At 47.6% G+C, this 18,153-nt stretch overlaps 2 protein-coding genes across 2 annotated transcripts; both read left to right on the top strand.

The window, feature by feature from the left end:
- LOC125231937 lies at nucleotides 1–3,824 on the top strand. The gene is made up of 9 exons (XM_048137546.1): nucleotides 1–39; nucleotides 430–657; nucleotides 864–971; nucleotides 1,216–1,341; nucleotides 1,489–1,637; nucleotides 1,719–1,880; nucleotides 2,324–2,542; nucleotides 2,894–3,044; nucleotides 3,463–3,824. Exons 1-9 carry the CDS (start codon nucleotides 1–3, stop codon nucleotides 3,655–3,657), a joined length of 1,377 nt encoding a protein of 458 aa, XP_047993503.1. The 3' UTR covers nucleotides 3,658–3,824.
- A 5,517-nt stretch (nucleotides 3,825–9,341) lies between these two features.
- On the top strand, nucleotides 9,342–17,752 carry LOC125232194 (beta-alanine transporter). Its single transcript, XM_048137829.1, has 9 exons — nucleotides 9,342–10,295; nucleotides 10,682–10,847; nucleotides 11,802–11,900; nucleotides 11,978–12,137; nucleotides 12,488–12,737; nucleotides 14,246–14,431; nucleotides 15,257–15,456; nucleotides 15,921–16,099; nucleotides 17,519–17,752. Exons 1-9 carry the CDS (start codon nucleotides 10,102–10,104, stop codon nucleotides 17,744–17,746), a joined length of 1,662 nt encoding a protein of 553 aa, XP_047993786.1. The 5' UTR covers nucleotides 9,342–10,101; the 3' UTR covers nucleotides 17,747–17,752.
- Nucleotides 17,753–18,153: the final 401 nt, after the last annotated feature.

Here is an 18,153-nt window from a genome sequence, read left to right as displayed (position 1 = left end):
ATGACCCAGGAGGCAAACGAGCAGACGGACCGTCTGATGGTCAGCCGTTGTACACTGTATTGTAAGATTTGTAAGTGCGTTGCTGGCCTTTAATACAATAGTATTTTATGTCTGTGTAATTCAGGATGATTTATGAATGTTATGATATACCATATTCTTATTATTGTAACCTCTGCAGCAAAAACAACCCTCAAATAATATTTAAAATAAATGACTATGATTTAAACAAAAAATATCGTCAAATCACGAGTTGTGGACTAATTTGATCTGTTACTTATTCGCCCACAGCCCCACACATACATATCGGTACAAGAATGAACTCAGTCGTAAATGTCCTAATAAATTATTAAATAACTGCGTATCATAATTATCGCTTTATTAGATTAAAATACAGTATCGCTTATCAGCCACCTGTGATTTTGGCTCCACGTTATCACCGGCGGGCGAGCGATTATAGCTGGGGTCATTCGGTGGTCTGCCTGCAGTGATGGCGTGGAGCTTGGTGTTGTGCGGCGCGGCGCGGCGCTGGCGCTGGCGCTGCTGGCGCTCGTCGCGAGGAGGAAGGACCCCGCGCCGCTCTTCGGCGTCTACACGCGCCCCGGCAAGTGGTACTATCTGAAGTATGTTGTGTTCGCCGCCATCTACTACTTTAGGAAGGTCAGTATACTTTATAACAATCATACATGTACACACTATTTGTATGCCATTGTGCGTGCGTTGCTACGGTGCATTGGGGATTCTGATGGCGTATGCAAAGTAGTGTTGAAATTCTTTGCTAGCTCTGGTATGTCTTATATAAGCTTAAGTGGCTAGGCGATTTAACAACAACTTTGCCCCTTTGAAATATTATTCCTTTTTTGCAGTATGCCATCCGCTTCCGAGGCGCCGGCGGGCGCGCTGGGCAGGGCGTGCGTGCCATCTCCGACCCAGCACTCATGGACCGCGCACAGCCCCTCAGTGACGATGCCAAGGTAACCTTTTTTAAAGATGGGAAATGCATAACGCATACCACCCCCGCCCATATCATTGACATGACGCCAGCCTAAGCTACCGGTCGCCTACCACTGTATACTGTAAGACGCTCATGCGGTATCATCAGGCTTGGGGTTTAACATGTATAGTAAAAACCTTGTACTCTTGGAAATGTACTGTTGTACCCATCTCGCAGGTGAGGTAGCATTCCTGCTCTTGTAATAGCGGTGTGTTGTGTCGCAGGCTTTCGACGCGGTGTTCTTCATCGCGGCGGACGGCGCCGGCGCGCCCGAGCAGGAGGGCACCTACGTCATGATGGGCTGCGAGCGCCGCCCGCTCGGCATGTGCAACGGCCTCTTCTACCTCGGGGTACGGCCTCATCAGTCATCTCTAACATACTAATAAAATATCATTGTTCGCGTAATATCTTTTTCGACCTGATAGTGTCAAGGCTGTATTACCTTTGTTCCTGCACTTGAGAGCGTGATGTTATCTACTGCTGTTCTGCTATTCCAGCTGCCGGGCAAGGGTTTGCTGTGCAGCAGCAAGCTGCCGGACACGGTGCTGTTCGGCGCGCGCAGCGGCGAGTTCGGCGCCGAGGGCATCCGCATCGCGCCCGCCGAGCCCATGCGGCGGTGGACGCTACACTACCAGGGCAAGATGAGGTGAGGATGAGGACCCAATCAATCTGTTTGCGTGAGCCGAAACAGAAACACCTAAACCTATGTTGATGCCTTCTTGTAAAGGTACCAGCGGGACCCGACTGTGGAAGTGGAGGTGACGTTCACGGGCGAGTGGACGGCCAACAGCAGGCACTTCGACTTCGACTGCGAGCTGCACGCGCCCGCCGTCATCCGCTCCATCGCGCGCGAGCCCTGGACCAGGCAGTACTTCGACGGACTGAAGAAGTAAGAACTAGAAGCATACAATTGTTTGTTATAAAACAGCAGTCGTGCCATATGTTTCATCCTTTAAAAGCCTATACTCCTTTTTTGAAGACCCCCATAGTGTAAAATCTCGAGATAACTTCAGTAGGGAGTTCGTTCCACAGCCGAAGCCTCTGCATGAGGAAATTTGGCCTACCTATCAGTGGCGTGGCGTGAAAGTTTTCGTTGATAAGGCCGGAGGGGTTTTCGGGATCTGTTTTGTATGAACTTCTACAGATACTGGAGAATTTTAGGGAACCCGTAAGGAATCGAGTTGTATCAACGCCCCGCCACTGCTACCTATATCTCGCAGTGCGCACCCTCAGACAGCTCAGATTAACTTTAACCCCTCTTCCACATGTCGATATACTGACCGATGTCCTGTCCTCTATAGGTATTGTTTCACACCTAACCACTGTTGACAGAGCGCACCAGTCCCACTACGAGCAGTTCGGAACCCTGCGCTGCTCGGCGACGCTGGGCGGCGAGACGCTGCAGTTCTCGCTGCCGTCGTTCCGCGACCACAGCTACGGCGCGCGGCGCGACTGGGCGCTCATGCGCCGCTACGCCTTCCACCACATCTTCCTGGCCGACGGCTCTAGCGCCAGCGTCGGCGTCGTGTGCCAGCCCTCCACCGCCACACAGTACGTCACCTACACAACATTACGACCAGTTGACAACTACCTTTACTACCTATATAAACTTACATTTGGTTTGGCTAAGTTTGGGTGTTGTAGTGTTAATGATTCATTAAGACTTTCAGCACCGTCTCGATCTCGATTGAATTTATAGTGTTTAAGCTTTGTACCCTCGAAAGTACAAGTGGCCTGACAGTTATTGCGCAGAAGTAAAAAACAGGTCTCTCAGGAGGTTACAGGGGGTGAAGGGGACGCGTGCCCATGCGCAGCTATCCCCTCCACATTTCACTCAGCGCTAAAGTTATGTTCCGCCACTAGTACCTAATGTGGGCCCGACTGATCGATGTTGCGGTTCAGTTTCGAGCTGGGCGTGGTGCGGCTGGCGGACGGGCGCGTGGCGGCGGCGCGCGGCGTGGGCCTGCAGCTGTGGCAGCACGGCGAGGCCGGCACGCCGCCCCGCGACTACGGCTTCAGCTTCCGGGCCGGGGACCAGGACTACTACGTGCAGGTAATACTGCCCATTTCCAACATTCATCTTGCTAGTTTCAGTTATTTGATCATCTCAGCTCATGCTCTTCCGGATGAAAGATTAAACATTATTTGCCACACACACAGCCAAAACACAGATTCTGTAATGCCACGGTCCTGAGTCTGGCCTAGGAACTAAATCATAAAATACCCGATGGTCAGGTTTTCGGCACTAGCTGAATGTGTTAAAGAAGTCCAAATTATGTATGTTATTGGGTTTGATAATTTTTGCAGTCACTCGTTCACAAATTGTTCATTGGTTTTCACACATTAGAGAATTTTATTACGATTCCTATACAATAGTGACAGCGGTTCAAATGGTCCAAACCTATTCCAGGGTAATTAAGTAGCTATCGATATTATGATGGGCCACCGCCACCGCCACCGTCCTCTTGCAGGTGCAGGTGGAGCACGAGGCGACGCACTACGTGTCGGCGGAGTGGGAGGCGCGCATGCAGGAGCGCTTCTGCCGGTACGCGGTGAACGGCGTCCCGGGCCGCGGCACCTGCGAGTTCCACTACCACCACGCCGGCGGCCGCCCCGCCGCCGCCTCCGACCCCGAGTGGTACCGCAGGATGAGCCACGCCATCTAAACCCACCGTAGACACATTCGTGTCAAACTCCCAGAGCTCGTCCAGTTCTGGAATCCTAATGTCTGTGGTATACTACTTATACAACAACGAGCCTTGATTATTTTAAGTGACGTTTTATATGTAAAAGAAAACAAGTCGTACCTAATTAATGAAATGATTTGAGTCAACATATTGAGTTATATTTCCCTCGTCTATTATTTTGTTCATTGTTCGGTGTCTTTCAATATGTAAACGCTCCCTTAAGCTAGGAACATATACTACGCGGACGTCCGTCGTAAATCGACCGCGACCGCGTCGACCGATCAGTGTGCACGGTCACAAAACATCCAGCGAGCCAGATTTCGATCGGACGTCCATGCGCTCAAGGCCACGTCCACGTCCGTCGACCGATAGTTTGCACGGTCACGTGTATATTCATTGTCCAGATCCCCGTCCGCGGTCGATTTACGACGGACGTCCGCGTAGTATGTTCCTAGCTTAATTCTATCTATGACGACCCCCATATAACTATAATCGGTCGCCGTTCCTACGCAAATCGTCCTATTTTGTGTACACACAGGTCTTCGGGTCTCAATGCTTAGTCGCAGTACGGTCGACGTTTAGTCGAGGCGACCCAAATGGGGACGATTGGTAACAGGCACAAATGGTCACAGAAGTGACAGAAGTGTGCACTACGCGTGCACACATTGTTACCGTTTGGCGACTACTTTCCCAAAATCATTCGTTCATTTCATTCTTTTCAAATGGCGACTGTCAGAGACGTCAAAGTAAAAAAGAAATAAAATCATTTGACATTAAAATGTAATGGCGTAAGAATTTGTTAAAGTTAAATATTGTTTGCATTTGTAATATAATGTGGGCTAATTACCATGGCCAATTAAATTGCTCGAGTGATTTCATAAAATAAGTCTAAATTTATCAACGCGCCATCAATTTACCTCAGTTTAACCAGTAATAATATTATATGACTACTCGGTGTTTGCGTAGTTTGGTGAAGTTTTAGTGCTCCGGTGCATATACTATACTGAAATAATAAAAATAATGCCTAGAAAACCAATAAAGTTGTTAAAATATGGATTAAGACTGGGTAATATTCCATGTAAAAAACAGTCGCCAAACGGTCAACAAACGGTCGCAAAATGGTCGCAGCGTACACGCGTGACCGAAAGCAGTGAATATTTATTGGATTTACAAAATGGCTTCTTGTATTCATTTTTTTCAGGTATCCTCAAACTTTATAAACAATTAAATATGCCGTCGTACTCAGTTGTCCTCACTAAAGAAGATTAAAAAAAAATTGTAACGTGCGTACCGAGCTGCTGGGTTGTAAAGGATCGGGGATCATATTATTATGGTCTTCTATAGAGCAACTAGTATTTTGCGGCATTTCACAATTGACACTTGTTGAAGTAGTCGTCATTAATATTACTATCAACATTAATTTCAACGATCTGTACTTTTTTTGTCAAGATTTTTGTAGAGATAAGTGTCCACAAATTTGTAATGTTAAAGAGACATAAATAAAACGTAGTAGAGTAAATAATGTGTTTTTTTTTGTAACCCAAACAAAATACTTGTAGATACGAGTGCGGAAAAGAGGAAAATCGATACGAGTAGCGATAAATTAATACACGAACGAAGGGAGTGTTTTAAATCGACACGAGTTGTGAATGTCCTTTTCGCACGAGTATCGTACGACGATTTTCAGTACCTAAATCTAAGCCAAGAGTTTCGACCAGACAAGAAATGAATCATTGCTTGATTTGCTCGTACTACTGCGTTAAAAAAAAGCAGCATCTGTACTGAAAAAAACTATCATTGCGCAACAGAAATTCTATTAATATCACAGTAAATACTCTATTTGATACCTACTTTTATTGTGTAAAGCAACACTACACATCATTTTTATCAATAAGAATTAAAAATTATATATTTAATACATTAAGTAACTATAAAGTGCTTATCTATTTGTATAATCATTCTGCACTTTTCTTAACTTTCCCACATTTCTATAAAATGTCGAAGAGTGCTTAAATGGTCGTCGTTGTTTATTATTATTTAATTCGCTCATATTTAAATGATTCAAAGCAACCAGTCCACAACTTCACAAGACAGTTTGAGAAACCTTCGTATTTCAGATTGTCATTTGCGGTTACAGTGGTTTAGGAGCAGTTCGGTAATCAGACCAACACATGTGTGTATAAATTCTGTCAATGTCACTGTCAGAAACCGTTCTGACAGTGACAATGACAGCTACAAATTCGTCCACTTGTTGTTACCGTTATGTGTGCATACGTCGACTAATAAAGTGTCGTTAAAAATCGTTCTGACAGTGACATTGACAGCCACAGATTCGTACACATTTTGCTACCGTAACAAGTGCACACGCCGACTACATTTTGTTATTGTATCAATACGGTCGCATTGTTTGCACGACGTTACCACGCGTTATGTCACATTTGACAGTTAGTTACTGATTTGAAGATTTTGCGACCGAAATGGTTGTATGGGCCGGTCTGGCGCAGTCGGTAGTGACCCTGCCTGCTGCGCCGCCGCGGTCCCGGGTTCGAATCCCGGTAAGGGCATTTATTTGTGTGAGGAGCACAGATATTTGTTCCTGAGTCATGGATGTTTTCTATGTATATAAGTATTTCTATATTATATATATCGTTGTCTGAGTACCCACAACACAAGCCTTCTTGAGCTTACCGTGGGCCTCAGTCGATCTGTGTAAGAATATCCTATAATATTTATAAAAAAAAATCTATGATGTCGATTACACCCCAATTTACCCACCCCCTTACCCTCTAAATACAGCGAGGATAAGGCCTGCCCCATGGCCGTCAGCAGGAGTAGGTAATTGCTGAATGGGAACGTGTACGAAATCTGACCCTGACAGAGCCCGCGCTGCCCCACTCTGGCTTCCTGCCCGTGCGGCCCTAATTACAAGGCTTCAACGATATTTCTGTATGTATGTATCTATGTATGTAGGTAGACTAGGTAGGTGCTACTGCTAATACTCGTACATTTATATAACTAACATTTTGAAAGTTGAAATCAAGCATTTTATGAGAAAAGCGTAATGTATTATGTAAAAGGCAGCAATGTACCTTTTTGACGACCGGTCTGGCGCAGTCGGTAGTGACAGTGACCCTGCCTGCTGCGCCGCGGTCCCGGGTTCGAATCCCGGTAAGGGCATTTATTTGTGTGATGAGCACAGATATTTGTTCCTGAGTCATGGATGTTTTCTATGTATATAAGTATTTATTATATATATCGTTGTCTGAGTACCCATAGCACAAGCCTTCTTGAGCTTACCGTGGGCCTCAGTCAATCTGTGTAAGAATGTCCTATAATATTTATTTATTTATTTATAGTGTGTCCGTGTACTGTTGCGAACCCCTAGCGACCTTGTTAGCGCAGCAATTATGCACTAATCGAATTGTCTGCGCTGATGGGATAATTGCGCGCGCGCCGCGGGGGCGAGGCGCCGGCGCGGGAGCGGCTGTGCGCGTGCGCGAGCCTGCTAGAGGGTGTCCGAGAAGAGGACAGAGACTTGCTGAAACATATTTACGCCATATGAGCGGCTGGAAAAATGCAAAAGACTATATTATTTTAAGTACCTTGGACTGAGAGTCCAGGGCCGCCAGACCTTCCTCAAATTCTCAAGGATGAAACTTTGGAATAATGTAGAGTTCGTATCGACGTTTACCGTCTGCATATTTTCTAGTTCGGCCCATCGGCCATTTTTTTGCTATCAAGTGCTGAAGGTGAAAAAAAAAGTGCTAACTTTCCTTAAATTCTCAAGGCTGATTTTTATTAGGTATATTATAAGAAATCGAAGCTTGACAAACTTTGACTAAATGTCACTGTTCTGAACTTAAGTAAATGCATGCTTTTCTTACAAAAATACCAGTCACTATGAGTGTGCCGTTCAGATTTGAGGAGTTCGGTTCTGACTATCATCAGCAGTTCCACTGCACCAAATGTCACTGTTCTAGACGTAAGCGCATGCTGTTCTTATAAAAATGGCAAAGTCACTATAAGCGTGCCGTTCAGATTTGAGGAGTTTGGTTCTGGCCATCATCAGCAGTTCCACTGCACCAAATGTCACTGTTCCGTACCTAAATGCATGCTGTTCCTTTAAAAACACAAAAATCACCATATGTATGCCTTTCAGATTCGAGGAGTTCCCTCGATTTCTCCAGGATCCCATCATCAGAACTGGGTTCTGAGAAAAATGGGACCAATCTGTATGCATATACATTCAATCAAAAAAAAATTTCAAAATCGGTCCAGTAACGACGGAGATATCGAGGAACAAACATTAAAAAAAAAAATAGTTATTTGTTATATAACACAAAACTTTTCCCCTCACTATAGCGAGGAAACTATGACGCAAAAAATGCGTTTATCACTGCTTCCAGTAGTTCCACAGGTGGTAAATCATCTTTATTACTAGATTCACCTACTTTTATCAATTTTAAAGCAGTTAATTTGACTTTATTCAAGGTCAAATTACTTTACCCACTAGTGGATAAAATGCGTTTTTACCCGCTGGTATTAAAGGACAAAACACGTGTTTCCGAGCTAGTGAGGGGAAAAAAAACATACAGACGACTTGATAACCGTCCTTCTTGAGAGATATGAGGCGACGGTTAAAAAAAGTAATTTCAGCTATTTTCAATTTACATTCCCTAACAGGGTTAAAAAGGGAATGAAAGCTTGTATGATTAGTAGTTTCATTTTATCTCTTGTACACTTTATAAATGCAATTATGGAAAACACTGAAATTACTTTTCTCTTATTTATATTTATTATCTTTTCACCGGGTTTAAGTTCGTCGTCTGGCTGCTTAGAAACGGTCTAGTTATAGTTCCCTGTGTATCATATATCAAAATCAGGCTTGAGAAAATGAGGAAAGTTAGAGTCGTTTTTTGTCTCAATATGACAATGGGAAGGTGGGGAAAATCAGGAGCCGACATAGTGTGGTCACCCTACTTGATAAATTTGTATGAGAAAAGTTATGTCTGAATATCTTTAAAACCAGACAACGAATATAAAATATTAGATGGTGGATATTTAGTAAAAATTTTTACTAAATGTTGAAGTACTTTCGAGTGTCTTAGGTGCTACAAATCGTAAGATATTTACATTTTTAACTTTCTCAAAACGTGTGGACTGAGTGAGCACTTACAAAAATTTATTATAAAAAAACCTGACACGTTAGTGGTTCGTTTTGTATTTTACAAATTCCCATTTCACTTTTACTAAACTATACACATATAATAGCGGTCTAAATCTTATGTTTTTCATCAAAATTCGGCTTTTCAAAAGTGTGTGGATTGAGTGAGCATAAGAAACTATTTGTAAAAAATTTAATACGTCACTAGGTGATCTAATATTTATAGAGGTAGGTTGGCCTATTTTTTACTAAATGTTAGTATATAAATATTATATGTTAAATGAATATATTCACTGTTTTCGTTGGTAGTTTGTGAGAACTGAGTGAGCACATGTTAATGGCTGTATCTTTTGATTTATCTTTTTACAAATTCAGAGATTCGTTTTACAATTGTTTTAGAACTTTTACTAAATGATCAGCATATTTTTTTTTATTTTCGGAAGGTGCTCACTCAATCCACACACACACAAAAAATGGCCGATGGGCCGTACTAGAAAATATGCAGACGGTAAACGTCGATACGAATTAACTCTATATTATCCCAAAGTTTCATCCTTGAGAATTTGAGGAAGGTCTGGCGGCCCAAGGCTCTTAGTCTATTAGCAAACAGTAAACACATTTTGACCGTAAAAAGGTCATGCACGAAATTATTGTTTTCCAAGGGAGTACCAATTTGTTTTTACTTCATATTCTTTTTTAAACGGCTAGCCAAAGAATATTTTAGTTGTTAAAAGCCACTCATTAAGAATCAATAGACGCTTCGAACTTAAGTAAATAAAAATTTCAACATTTTTTGACTTTTAAAAAACTTATAAACTGCGGTAACCAACTGGTGAAATTGTTTGAATTAGTAGGCACAGTACGGTTAGCATCCCCCTGTGCATGAACGGCAGCGGCGTTAGGGCGGCTGAAGTGGCCTGCGCGCGCCGACCGTCGGTCGCAGGTCGCAGGCAACCGACTATCACTGCTCGCTCGGTCGGGTCCGGGACGGACGCGACCGCTGGTACAGGACAAGTGTTCGTTAGTCTGTTTTACGCACCATAGTAATCTTTTATTGCAGATTTCTTGAATTAAAAGAGAAAAGACACTTGCTGTTTTGAGTTTCGTGTCACAGAAAACCGCGTCTTCTATTTCTAAACGCGTAAAACCACGTTTAGATAGTAGCGAAACATTTTAGTAACGAAAAATGACAGTATTTTTGTAGTGGTGTTTAGTCAGTAAGGCAGACGTTGAAGTAATTCCATTGAGACAGGAGTGGGATGGACTTCGACGCGATCCTGGAGGAGGTGGGCGGCTGGGGCCGCTACCAGCAGCTGGTGGTGTACGGCGTGCTGCTGCCGGCCGTGCTGCCGTGCGGCTTCCACGCGTACGCGCAACTCTTCATGGCCGCCGAGCTGCCGCACTGGTGCGCGCCGCCGCCGCACCACGACCCTCATCTACACAGGAACATGAGGTCACTATCCTAATTCGATGCACCAGCTATTCGTTTAGGCGCTTCTTCCATCCACGTTTGCAGCTTTGAAATCTACGTGCCATCGTCCATAGCAGAAGTAGCCTAATTCAATGAAATTAATTTACTAACGTTCTACTGTATTCCCCTTGGGAGTCTGAAAAATTAAAAATTATGGGAAAATTGTTAATTTATCTTATCTCTGCCATATATTTTTCTCTCACTCTCGCTCATCAAGCATCACTATAATATATCTTTTTAATATCGTCATCCCGACTAGATTTTCTATTCTTATTTATTTATTGAGATCAGGACACAATAACCGCGAAATCAAGTTATCTAGTTCTAATTCTTGAAATGTGTGAAGGATGATATGATTTCCGTGGTAGCATCCCTATGGAGCTCCGCAACGGCGTGATGCAGTACTCGCAGTGCAGCATGTACGAGCCCAACTCCTCGCTCGCGCTCGCGCCGGGGGCGGAGCGCCGCGTCGTGCCCTGCACCCACGGCTGGGCCTACGACCGCAGCGTCTACAGGAACACGGTCGTCAGCGAGGTGGGTTCCCATGGCAACGTGCACCACGCCCCCTCAGCCCGGAGCGCCGTGCCTGCAGCCACGGCTGGGCCTACGACCGCAGCGTCTACAGGAACACGGTCGTCAGCGAGGTGGGTTCCCATGGCAACGTGCACCACGCCCCCTCAGCCCGGAGCGCCGTGCCTGCAGCCACGGCTGGGCCTACGACCGCAGCGTCTACAAGTACACGGTCGTCAGCGAGATGGGCTCCCATGCCAACGTTCCATACAGTGGTATGGCCGTCCCAATAACCGTCCTTCCCGGCTAGCACTAAAGCCAGAGCTGGAGCGTCTACGGGTCATTCTCCGAGGTGGCCAGCCATGTCGTTACCTCGAATTACAGCCCATAACTCATCCTGTTCGGTACAACTAGGGCTGCCACTTCGAATTTAGCCAAACCCGGACAAAGATACAAAAAAACCCGGACATTTGGCGTAAATCGCATTTTTACCCCGGACGAGTCAGAATTTATTTTTAAAAAACATGAAAAGTTTGTACACATTGAAAGTTTGTACGAATACGGAACCCTCGGTGGGCGAGTCCGAGTCGCACTTGGCCGGTTGTTTATTATGTAAACAGATATTAGTTAATCAGTCAACTCAAATTCGCTCATACTACTTAAATTCAATGAGGTGCTTCCTTACGTGAAAAGTGTCCGGGTTTTCCCCGGACACTTCTTGACTCCCCGCCCGGACGGCCCCCGGACGGCCTCCAAACTAGGACAAATCCGGGGAAACCCGGACGGATGGCAGCCCTAGGTACAACTAGTGTAGTTAGATCACACGAAATAATTTCTACCGTTGATGCAAGTAACGGATTAGGTAAGAAAGCAATCCGCAATTTTTATGTAAGTAACTTGTGTACCTATGTGTATCGTTGTACATGTAGATACATAATTGATGTTCGTACCGTACGTAATAGAATGTTTGTTCGGCAGTGGAACCTGGTGTGCAGCAAGGACTTCTACCCGACGCTAGGGCTGGTGCTGCTGGCGGTCGGCGGCCTCGTCGGCAACTACATCTTCGGATATTTGCAGGTAATTAGATGGCAGGATCCCATTCACGATGTTCACAATAAACTGAAGAAAATGGTGATTTGTTTGTCGTATTGCAGGACACGCTGGGGCGCAAGCCGGCGTTCTTCATCTACCTGCTGATCGAGTGCGTGTTCGGCGTGGCGACGGCCTTCGCGCACAACTTCGCGCTGTGGGCCGCCTTCCGCGTCGGCGTCGGCTTCACCGTGCCCGCCATCATGGCCACGCCCTACGTGCTGGGTAATGTAGACCCGAGCATTGGGTGTCACGCCACCCGTGTCTACAGGCGTGCTGGAGCCCGCCTTCCGCGTCGGGTGCACATTTAGATCTTCACTGTGATCGCCTTTATGGTTACACCAGACATGTCGAGCAATACGGACCCCGTCTTCAAGCGCCAGATCCAGTCCTTCACTATCTTGCGAGAGTCGCATATGTTGCATGGTCAACACTTGGAAATTCCTGTCATAAAGTCTCCCACACACACATTTCCCTTTAATTGACACTATCTTATTTCATTTCTCTCGTCTAGCTTATTTCATTTAGCTAATAAGCTTACTTTTAAGAATGGGTTTCTATTGTAATGTGTGCAGCGATCGAGCTGGTGGGCCCCCAGCACCGCACGCTGTGCACCATCCTGTCCAACATCGCGTACTCGACGGGGCTGATCCTGCTGGCGGGCGTGGTGTGGCTGGTGCGCGACTGGCGGCAGCTGGCGCTGGCCACCAGCCTGCCCTTCCTCGCCTTCTTCCTGTACCTGTGGCCCATGCCCGAGTCGCCGCGCTGGCTGCTGGCGCGCGGACACTTCGACAAGGCCGAGGTCATCCTGCGCAACATGGCCAGGTGAGAGCCCGCCGCGGCCCCGAGTGTACCCACAGCACGTTGGCTGCTGATGTTGCTATTATTCGTGACCTAATTTGCAGATCCAAAAGAGTGTGCCACATATTTTTTTAGTATGGCTTCGTGCGAAGTGCATGGAGGGGGTAAGCAAAGCGATCGCAGTGCTTGCGGAGGTCAAAATCGTCACTGATTGTGGTTGTCATCTATCAAAACTCAAAATATAATACAATGTGTAATGTTTGATATGGGGCATCAATGTTGTTTCGTTGTTAATTGTACAAATAATGGCATATATAGTCATTGCACGTTCTATGCGTTTCTTAGAGCACACTGGAAATTGGATCAAAGAACTAAATGGATAGCTACGGTGAAAAGAAAACGTAAGTGACATGTCAAAACAAAACATTATAATAAATTATATTTAAGCTTTGTTTACCTAGTATTGTTCAATATGCTGTTAGTATTTTTCCTACTGTAAAAGAGTATGCTTAAAGATTCAGGCCTAGCCTGGGAATAGGCCCGTGTCGGATATTTCTGCGGCCGCGGACATGACTAGGTACTTACGTTTAGATTTGTTTTATATGGCATTAACGGGACGGAGGTTTAGCGAATACCATATCACTCGCTCGTAGAACTTCTATCATTACTCCTATGTTCTTCAAGATTCCTTACATGCCCTGCCAGCACCAATTTATTGACTCTTTCTGTAGTCTGGGGTTGGAAGTTTATACCGTGACTAATGCTCTGGAAACTGATTTTTGGTATTATATCCATGTCTTTATAATCTATCTACCTAAATTACACTTGAAATAGTAGCTCTTGTTATTCGATTTATTTAAAATTAACGAAAAATCGTTAAAATATAATGTTTGTTTACATGTCATTTTTTGACATTTTCCACTTCAATTTCACATGGTAGTGGGCGTAATTCTCGTGCACGTAGCCAGACACAGTTTTTAAAGTTGAAAGATCCTACTAATGCGAATACTTTCATGCCGGTTAAACAAATAAAAATACAGATGTACAACCCGACTCATGAATCTCAAAACGCATTATACAATTATGTATTAAGCGGAAGGGTCATCCTGAGTAGAGGGGACCTATTAGCGACCTTTGACTGGCGTCCTCAATTAAATAAATAGTAAATAGGTACGAGTGCATTATGGCAATTTGTTTAGCAAGTAGAGGCAATATCAACCGACGAAAGTAAAAAGTAGTCGTGGTTTTCAAAATATCCTGCGTGCAGGATTCAGGTTCATAATCTCCAACCCCCCCATTTTTGCTTTTTAGTCGAATTTATTTATTTATCAAGGAGATAACACAGAAACATACATGAAAAATAAGTACTTACAGTAAAATGTTGGTTACATGTTTGAATACAGATGTTTCCTTAAAAGTATCTCACTGTGAACACAAATAATAGAATTAAGTAATTTACTGGTGGAACCCTTTTGCAACGTCGTCATTAGGTCTCCGAGAATAACATGAGACGTCGGTGAACATTGTTTCAGGATAAACAAGAAGTCCCTGCCGGCCAACTATATGGTGCACCTGCGGCGGCGGTACGAGTCGGAGAAGCTCCAGCAGGAACTGCAGCGCGAGAAGACGCGCCAGTACGGCGTCATGGACCTGTTCCGCACGCCCAACCTGCGCAAGAAGACCATCATCATCACCTTCATCTGGTTCACCAACACCAGGTACCTACAGCCAGCACCAGACGCGCCAGTGCGGCGTCATGGACCTGTTCCGCACGCCCAACCTGCGCAAGAAGACCATCATCATCACCTTCATCTGGTTCACCAACACCAGGTACCTACAGCCAGCACCAGACGCGCCAGTGCGGCGTCATGGACCTGTTCCGCACGCCCAACCTGCGCAAGAAGACCATCATCATCACCTTCATCTGGTTCACCAACACCAGGTACCTACAGCCAGCACCAGACGCGCCAGTGCGGCGTCATGGACCTGTTCCGCACGCCCAACCTGCGCAAGAAGACCATCATCATCACCTTCATCTGGTTCACCAACACCAGGTACCTACAGCCAGCACCAGACGCGCCAGTACAGCGTCATGGACCTGTTCCGCACGCCCAACCTGCGCAAGAAGACCATCATCATCACCTTCATCTGGTTCACTAACACCAGGTACCTACCGCCAGCACCAGGCGCGCCAGTGCGACGCGATCAGCGCAAGAAGACCATCATCATCACCAGGACCAAACACCAGGTCTTTTAAATATTCTTTTCTTACTCTTTTCAATCTCGTTACTATTGGAAGTGATGTCTCTTCGTCTTCATATATTCACCATTTGCAATGCAGGCAACCCCTATCGGCCTATATCATTGTTCTCATATATAATATTTTCGTAAGTTTTCATATTGGTATTGGGCACTACCAGCTTCAGTTAGGTAATTTAATATTTTTGTATGAAAGAAATCGGCCAAAGAGACCATTGATTGGCTTTGCTTAGTTGTACCACTTTTTTCTGGGTGTGTGGTGCTGAATGTAGTAATTGTTCCAGCGTGTACGTGGGGCTGTCGTACTACGCGCCGGTGCTGGGCGGCGACGAGTTCTTGAACTTCTTCCTGGCGGGCGCCGTGGAGCTGCCCACCTACCTGTTCCTGTGGCCCAGCATGGAGCGCCTCGGCCGCCGCTGGACGCTCTGCATGAGCATGGTGGTGGGCGGCGTGGCCTGCCTCACCACCTTCCTCGTGCAGCACGGTGGGTGTCTCGCCACCATGGCCCCGAGGCCGCCGCACTTCCCTGTGGTGTAGCACGCCACGACAGCTCCTCCTGGCCGTCACTCGTGGTTGACGAGCCACCCCGGGCCCGCATACTTAGAGCCGTCCCTACGTTGTTGCTCCAGCGTGGTGGGTTGTCGACACGCACTCATCTGCCTGGGTGATAAAGCTGTCGACGCCATTTCCGCTTGTTTCATTCCCCACTGCAGAACCCCATCCGCAATAATACAACGAGCTCGCCAGGCGACCTTTTTACCTGAAAGCAGTGCACAGTGGTCTTCTTAATTGTATCCTCGTAACCTGGAAGGAAATACATTTATTTTTTCAATGTTCAAACTGGTTAACTGAAATAATTTTGAAACACATGACCTAACTGCATATTATCTACACGTGTATATTGGACAGTAATAAAGACTAGATGTTCGGGTGTACATATGTCTGCAGAGGAGTACGTGACGCTGGCGCTGTACTGCGTGGGCAAGATGGGCATCTCGTCGGCGTTCGTGGTGCTGCCGCTGATGGCGTCCGAGCTGTACCCCACCGTGGTGCGCGGGCTCGGCATGTCGCTCAGCTCCGTGCTCGGCATGCTGGGGCCCATCGTGATCCCGCTCGTCAACTACCTGGTGAGTGCGGGGGCTGGCCTCGCGCGGGGCCCGGCGGGGGCCAGCTCCGTGCTCGGCATGCTGGGGCCCATCATCATCCCGCTCGTCAACTACCTGGTGAGTGCGGGGGCTGGCCTCGCGCGGGGCCCGGCGGGGGCCAGCTCCGTGCTCGGCATGCTGGGGCCCATCGTGATCCCGCTCGTCAACTACCTGGTGAGTGCGGGGGCTGGCCTCGCGCGGGGCCCGGCGGGGGCCAGCTCCGTGCTCGGCATGCTGGGGCCCATCGTCATCCCGCTCGTCAACTACCTGGTGAGTGCGGGGGCTGGCCCCGCGCGAGGCTCGGCGGGCGCCAGCTCCGTGCTCGGCACGCTGGGGCCCATCGTCATCCCTCTCGTCAACTACCTGGTGAGTGCGGGGGCTGGCCCCGTGCGGGGCCCGCCGGGGGCCAGCTCCATGCTCGGCACGCTGGGGCCCATCGTCATCCCTCTCGTCAACTACCTGGTGAGTGCGGGGGCTGGCCCCGTGCGGGGCCCGGCGGGGGCCAGCTCCGTGCTCGGCATGCTGGGGCCCATCGTCATCCCTCTCGTCAACTACCTGGTGAGTGCGGGGGCTGGCCCCGCGCGGGGCCCGGCGGGCGCCAGCTCCGTGCTCGGCACGCTGGGGCCCATCGTGATCCCGCTCGTCAACTACCTGGTGAGTGCGGGGGCTGGCCCCGCGCGAGGCCCGGCGGGCGCCAGCTCCGTGCTCGGCACGCTGGGGCCCATCGTCATCCCTCTCGTCAACTACCTGGTGAGTGCGGGGGCTGGCCCCGTGCGGGGCCCGGCGGGGGCCAGCTCCGTGCTCGGCACGCTGGGGCCCATCGTCATCCCTCTCGTCAACTACCTGGTGAGTGCGGGGGCTGGCCCCGTGCGGGGCCCGGCGGGGGCCAGCTCCGTGCTCGGCATGCTGGGGCCCATCGTCATCCCTCTCGTCAACTACCTGGTGAGTGCGGGGGCTGGCCCCGCGCGGGGCCTGGCGGGGGCTGGCGGCTGGCAGCCCCGCGCTGCGCAAGTGGACATGCTGGGATCAATCATCATCACACACTGGTTTACTTTCTTCGTAGAAATGGCTTTTTTTCGTTCATTCATTCATTGCTTTATGGCTATAAATTCAAAGAAAAACTGGAAATATCATATCTATTAACATTCGTTTCTTTCAGACTTTACCAGCGAGAACATTGAATTTCGATTAATTTGTTTGTGTTTGTTTAATCCTAATTATCGCTGATACTATGGTATTTCAATAGTAATAATATAACTTGATACGAATGGTCGATCGGACTGACGGCGGCAATTAGACATGAGGTTTCCGCTGGGCGAGTAGGTTCGTATCCTATCCTACCGACTGCGCCATGTTATATGTAGACATACGGGCTGAGCTGTGTGTGTGTGTGTGCGGCAGGGGTCGGAGCAGCTGGTGCTGCCGCTGGTGCTGATGGGCGCGCTGCTGGTGCTGGGCGGCGCGGCCAGCCTGCTGCTGCCCGAGACGCTGGCGCGGCCGCTGCCGCAGTCGCTGGCGGACGGCGAGCGCATGGGGCTCGACACCGACTTCTGCTGCCACCCGCCGCAGCGCGACCCGCGCCACCCCGATCTGCGCCTCGCCTCAACCAACACACCTCCAACTAAATAACTATACCTACTATTCAAGAGTTTTATTTTGAAAATACCCAAATGTCTTAAGGTCCACTAGATCATACCATATTATCATGACCGTTCTAGGAGCGTATATAGTATCCATCAAAATGTCGCGTGCCCAGCACGGCCCGGCGAGTACTGTCGGCGAGAATACAGACTGACAGTGCGGACACGCGGCGGCCGCGGTTATGATATGGTACGGTGTAGTGGGCAAACACCTTTAGAAGACCATCCTTCAATTTCAAATCAATCAAATTGTTTTTACACATTTAGGAAGAAGGAATCCATACTAATATTATAAATGGGAAAGTGGGTGTGTCTGTTACTAGGTCAAACGGGGTATCGTTAGAAAGAGCTCAAATTGTACCTCTACATATCAAAACTATTTTGAAGGAAAAAAGA

Source organism: Leguminivora glycinivorella, chromosome 12, assembly GCF_023078275.1.
Source record: "Leguminivora glycinivorella isolate SPB_JAAS2020 chromosome 12, LegGlyc_1.1, whole genome shotgun sequence".
Taxonomy (NCBI): domain Eukaryota; kingdom Metazoa; phylum Arthropoda; class Insecta; order Lepidoptera; family Tortricidae; genus Leguminivora; species Leguminivora glycinivorella.
Note: the sequence above shows the minus strand (reverse complement) of the source record. Positions and strands in the feature narration are given on the sequence as shown.

Coding starts and splice junctions, on each gene's coding strand:
- LOC125231937 (XM_048137546.1), top strand. CDS start 1: ATGACCCAGGAGGCAAACGAGCAGACGGACCGTCTGATG. Junction 1,638..1,718: donor CACTACCAGGGCAAGATGAG/GTGAGGATGAGG, acceptor CTTCTTGTAAAG/GTACCAGCGGGACCCGACTG. Junction 3,045..3,462: donor ACCAGGACTACTACGTGCAG/GTAATACTGCCC, acceptor GTCCTCTTGCAG/GTGCAGGTGGAGCACGAGGC.
- LOC125232194 (XM_048137829.1), top strand. CDS start 10,102: ATGGACTTCGACGCGATCCTGGAGGAGGTGGGCGGCTGGGGCCGCTAC. Junction 11,901..11,977: donor ACATCTTCGGATATTTGCAG/GTAATTAGATGG, acceptor GTCGTATTGCAG/GACACGCTGGGGCGCAAGCC. Junction 14,432..15,256: donor ATCTGGTTCACCAACACCAG/GTACCTACAGCC, acceptor TAATTGTTCCAG/CGTGTACGTGGGGCTGTCGT.